This window comes from Arachis ipaensis, chromosome B5, assembly GCF_059453495.1.
Source record: "Arachis ipaensis isolate K30076 ecotype BB chromosome B5, ASM5945349v1, whole genome shotgun sequence".
Taxonomy (NCBI): domain Eukaryota; kingdom Viridiplantae; phylum Streptophyta; class Magnoliopsida; order Fabales; family Fabaceae; genus Arachis; species Arachis ipaensis.
The window spans coordinates 132,553,857-132,559,962 of NC_142440.1; the positions used below are offsets into that span (position 1 = coordinate 132,553,857).

Here is a 6,106-nt window from a genome sequence, read left to right on the forward strand (position 1 = left end):
TTATTTTAATTTTAAAAATTTGATGTCTTTCTAATTTTTCTTTCTCTCTTCTCTTTTTCGAAAATACTCTAACCTCTTTCTCTCTCATCTTTTTCGAAAACTTTCAATTTATTTCTCTCTTTATTTTCAAAAATTCTTTTTAAATTAAAAGATATCTTTCTTTTCTTTTCTCTTCTCTTCATCTATCTCTCTCACTAGGAGTCCTTTATACTCTGACATAGAGACTTTTTTCTTTTCTCTTCTTGGTTTCTTTCTTCTTATTTATGAACAGGAGTAGGGATAAAGAACCTCTTTTTGTCCCAGATCCTGAATCTAAAAGGACTCTAAAAAGGCGTCTGCAACAAGCTCAAGCTAGCAGAACCGTAAGGAATCTCACAAGAGCTCTAGAACAAGAAGCTGAAGATACAATAATGGCAGCTAATCCAGATAATGGGGGAGATGCAAGAAAGGTCCTAGGATCTTACATTGCACCCAATTCTGACTTTTATGGGCGCAACATCTCCATTCCTGCCATTGGTGTAAACAACTTTAAGTTGAAACCTCAACTAGTCACTCTAGTACAACAGAACTGGCAGTTTCATGGACTTCCACAGGAAGATCCAAACAAATTTATATCTGACTTCCTGCAGATATGTGATACTGTCAAGACTAATGGAGAAAATCCAAAAGTTTACAAGCTCATGCTCTTTTCCTTTGCTGTAAGGGACAAAGCAAGGCTATGGCTAGATTCTCAGCCTAAGGAAAGCCTAGACACCTGGGAGAAGGTGGTCAATGGATTCTTGACCAAATTCTTTTCACCCCAAAAGTTGAGCAAGCTTAGGGTGAAAGTACAAACCTTTAGATAGAAAAAGGGAGAATGCCTCTATGAAGCTTGGGAAAGATACAAGTAATTGATCAGGAGATGTCCTCCTGACATGATCTCAGATTGGACCATATTAGATATCTTCTATGATGGCCTATCTGAGGCGTCCAAGATGTCATTGGACCACTCTGCAGGTGGATCCCTCCACTTCAACAAGACGCCTGAAGAGGCACAGGAGCTTATAGACATGGTTGCCAACAACCAGTATATGTATACTTCAGAAGAGAGGTGTCTTAGAAGTAGACACCTTAGATGCCATCTTGGCTCAAAACAAGCTCATGTCCCAACAGATCAACATGATTTCTCAGCACTTGAGTGGGACGCAGAGCTCAGATGCTTATTGTCCAGAGATAGCCTATGAGGTGGACACTGGTGATAACATCTGGACCGCCATGGAGAAAGTGAACTATATGGGAAACTCCTCAAGAAACTCCAACAACAATTCATATTTGAATACTTTCAATCAGGGATGGAGGAACCACCCTAATTTTAGGTGGAGAGATCAGCAAAAGCCTCAACAAGGCTTCAATAAAATTCAGGGTGGAATGAACCAAAATAGGTTCAGCAGTATACCCTATGAACCGTCTCAGCAGCAATTAGAGATACCCAAGTAGAGCCTCTCTGACTTAGCTGCTATAGTCTCCAACCTCTCCAAGACCACGCACAGTTTCATGGCTGAAACTAGGTCTTCCATTCAGAACTTAGAGATACAAGTTGGTCAGCTGAGCAAGAGGATCCCAGAGATCCCATCCAACACTTTTCTAAGCAACACAGAGGTGAACCCAAAGGAAGAGTGCAAGGCTCTCACTATGGAGGTTGTGACCGAACCCAAAGAGGAGCCTGCTATTGAGGAGCTTAAGGAAATCAAAGCTCATGAGGAGACTAACACAATTACTTTGCACGCCCCTTTGCTGAGAGAGGAACCTGAAGAATACTCTTCTTCAGACGAGCAAGAGGAGCCTAAGGAGGAGCAAATTGCTCGGTTCCTTGCAATCCTCAAGAAGCTGAAAGCCAATTCCTCTCATGCAGAGGAATTGAAGAATGATCCCCCTTTCATGGCATGTTTGAAGGCCTCAAAGGGAGATGAGACTGTGGTACTGACCAAAGAGTGTAGTGCCTTGGTCCAGAAGAAGCTCCCTCAGAAGCTGTCGGATCCTGGAAGCTTCCTGATTCCCTGTACTATAGGGACCATCACCTTTGAGAAGGCTTTATACAACCTTGGCTCAAGCATCAATCTCATGCCTCTCTCCGTGATGAAGAGGTTGGATGTTCAAAAAGTGCAGCCTGCCAAGATCTCATTGGAGATGGCAGACAAGTCCCTGAAAAGGGCGTATGTCATGGTGGAAGATGTCTTTGTGAAGGTTGAATACCTTTACACACTACAAGAAAAACACCCATTCAGGTACACTTGAAAAGTGTAGCCAAAAGTGAAAAAAATGATGCTTTAGGCTAAGGCTACGCTTTTCGGGCTACAGAGACGCTTTAGTGGGAGATACCTCCGTTGCCTATTCTCAAAGGCTATGCTTTTCTGCACCAAAGGCTACGGTTTTGGCGTTTGGGAATAGGGTGCACTTTTCAAGTGATGCTGTCTAGGACTAAAGGCTAGGCTTTTCAGCTTCCATTTTTACTAGAATAGGCTACGCTTTTCAATGCTACTGCATCACCTTTGAAGCGTAGCCACATTGTATACCATGGCTACCGTTTATAAGTGTAGCCTCAGGTCCCTTTTTTTTTAATTCTATAACTACTGTATATAAGTGTAGCCTTAGGTCCCTTATTGTTTTTTTTTTTATTTTCTATATATATATATATATATATATATATATATATATATATATATATATATATATTCTAATAATTATTAATACAACATAATATTTAGTAATATGATTACATGTATAATAATTCTGCATTTTTAATTAAATGAGTTAAATATTATAAAATAAAAATAAATACATAATTATACTAAATAATTTCTTTAAATAATAAAAATTATCTCTAACCAAAATATATTTATAATAATGATCCAAAAGTACTAGAATGAAGTTAATTGTGAGTATTCATACATCTCACACTAAAGTAAGCATAGCCATATCAAAATAACCATGATACCACTTAGAATTTACTACTAATACTCTAACATATCCTACATAAGTATCTTCTAATAAAAGTCATTAGTAGTCAACCATACATGTATCCATTTCCAACACTACTCTATCTTATAGCCAATAAACCACAATAATAATCAGTTTAATCTTCATTATCATCCTCAACATTATCTTGCATAATTATATAGAAAAGTAATTATTAGAAAAATATTCATATTGACATTTGCAATTATAAAAATTAAAAAATCAAACTCAAAACTATCAATGACTGATATCATTAATTCACCTCTGCCTTCTTTGTTCTTTACTAAATGCTGGCCATACTTGCAAAGATATATATGAACATGGTAATCTAATCACACAAGTCAGAATCGAGAATTGCACCATCCAAACTATCTATGCTAGCCAATGTTCTATATCCACTAATTTTTGGTTTTTCAAAATTTCAATAAATTTCGTTTTGGAGATATGAGAGTTAAGAGTTCACCTTCATAGGAGGGATTTATCAGTGCTTCATATATTAAATTAACAATGTCATCCAAATGAATCCAGGAAAACCTGTACAAAAAAAAAGAAAAATAACTTAATTATGGCGCCTTTCTAAAATTAAGACGCAGCCGAGAACCAATCAATAATAACTAGAAGATGCGGGACATACCATTGTTTTCCAGAGCTTATAGGTCCACCAGCAAACATCTTAAAGAGAGGTATCATTTTAGCTGTAGAAGATTAAACACACAAAAATATAATGAATTTTAGGAACTTCAGATAATATTTGATGTTGAATCATAAATTCAAGCAGTTACAGGGTAATATTTGATGTTTTACCTAGTGCTCCACCATCTTTACCAAGAACAACACCAATGCGAATTAGAGCTACTCTAACATCCCCGTTTACTTTTAAGGCTGTTGATTCCCATTCTTGACATACCTGAAAAGATAAGACAGCATCCGTCAATGTGACCTATAACGCAAGAGATGGTATATATCGCAAAATGCTCCATTAATTTGAATAACAACTGATGTGCTAATCAGTTAGTATTAAAGTTTAATAGTATTTCAGGTGAAAATGTAAATGACTGTATATCTTCATAAAACCTGCTGAGTAACACTCAGAATATTCTTTCGAGGTTTTATAATTTTAATATCTTGCATTCTCTGCAATAGTATCAACAAACATCTGTTCTTACCTCGGCCAAGTAATCATTTTCTGATGGACTTTGTTCATCAAACACTTGTGTTTCACTGGTGCCTGAACAGTGAAAAGAAGTGAAAGACATTTTATATGTAAAATCATGCATACTTCTCTATCAATTCAAGTGATTCTAAAGAGTGCACCAAAGCAGTTAACAACCAATAAGTAAGAAAATAATCGACCAGTTAAGAAGAAAATTTGGCATATGAACATACCATAGTAACCAACAGTTGTTGCACTAACGAAAACTTTAGGTTGAATATCCTCTGGTGCACTGTTTATCAATTCTACAACCTTTGCTATTAAATGGATAGGTCAGAGAAAGAATAAGCAATTTCTTGTAAGTAAAACTTGCTTAACTTGATGCACATATATTTGTCAAGAAAAATATACATATAAAAAGGTTCATTTTCAATTTGTACCATCAGGAATCATATGCTTACTTTTGATGTTACTCTAATCCTGCTTGCTTGATTTCTATTTTTATCTGCAGAATTCAAATGAGCGTTAGGAAGATGTCTATTATCTCTTAATAACCAAAACTCTATGAATCTTTAAGTCAATACAATCCAATAATGACAGTGATAAGAACAAGGCAATAACCTCCGAAGACCATCTGGTACTTATGGGCATTTCAGCCAAGTTAACCACCCCTGTTGAGCCCTGAATGTTATTCTTCCATTCCGACTCCTCCGCAATCTTAATTCCTGGAAAGTATTTCACTGGAAGGACAAGGCAAAGTTAACTAATGAATCCAAAGTGCATGATCTTTCTACCTTTTTTATTTATTTAAAAGGAAGATAAATGTAGACTTTCAATAGTGAAGGGATCTGAATTAGGTATGAATTTAAACCAAATACAGCATAATAAGCTTAAGAATGATTATGATTTATGAAGTAGCACTTCACATGGTAGAGTCGTATAACTTATATCTAATGGGAACTCAACCCCAACCCCAACTTGTTATGATACTATTAATCAAATCTCAGTAAAGCCCAAATTACTGTCTGCATTCTCACATCAAACACATGGAATTTATTTATCAAATCTCATTATAATCTTATCAATTATATATCTTCTAGAACAACAAGCACCACAAAGATCTAAAATTTGTGCTACCCTAACTTAGAATTTAGGAACATGAAGCTCAAATCAAAGCACATGGAATTAGTTAACAGATAGAGTGAAGAGGAGGTACCTGTCACGGATTTGAACATGTTACATCATGGACGCCATTCTTTGCTGATCAGCTTTTGGAAGTGATTCCAAACTAGCTAACATGCTCTTATCCATGATTCAATTTAATTCAATTCAACCTAGCGTTCTTCATTCACATTAATCAAATATATCACACACCTCAAGCAATTATAGTACATTCACTTCAATCTTGTTAATTAAAATAAAATAGTAATAAAAAAAAGCTATGGAGATGGAATCTCTGGACCATGAGAGAGGCAGTGAAGGCAATCGGGGAGTTTGGAGAAGAAACTCAAACCCCAGGAACAAAATTAAAACCAGTTAACTAATTACATCCCTGCAAATTTTGTAATCCTAGACACAGAAGAGGACAGAAATGACTCCATCATCCTGGGAAGGCCTTTCCTAGCCACTACTAAGGCCATAATTGATGTGGAAAGAGGAGAGTTAGTCCTGAGGTTGCATGAGGACTGTATCTTATTCAAGATCCCCAACCCTCAGTCTCCCTCTAACAAAGGAGGTACCATTGTGCAACACATAGTGTTTCAGCCTTCCCTCTCAGTGCAGAGTTTTACAGAGCCCCCAGACACCAACTCTAAGTTTGGTGTTGGGCATCCATCATCAAGAACTAGGAAGGAAGGTACTAAGAAGATGGTACCTAAAGGCTGGAGGGGTAAGAAGATCCCCACTAAAGACCTCTCACCTGACATGAAAGTTGTCTTCACTAAGAGTCCAGTCATTCCA

General features: G+C 36.7%; 1 protein-coding gene across 1 annotated transcript; it reads right to left on the minus strand.

Moving 5' to 3' along the window:
• Window positions 1-3,112: 3,112 nt before the first annotated feature.
• Window positions 3,113-4,900, minus strand: LOC107642036 (epimerase family protein SDR39U1 homolog, chloroplastic-like; the record flags this gene model as incomplete). The annotated part of the gene is made up of 9 exons (XM_088487248.1): window positions 3,113-3,141; window positions 3,257-3,322; window positions 3,458-3,528; window positions 3,629-3,689; window positions 3,799-3,901; window positions 4,161-4,222; window positions 4,381-4,459; window positions 4,609-4,642; window positions 4,758-4,900. Coding segments are annotated over 9 exons (648 nt in total), but the record flags the coding sequence as incomplete, so codon positions are not given.
• Between the last annotated feature and the right edge of the window lie 1,206 nt (window positions 4,901-6,106).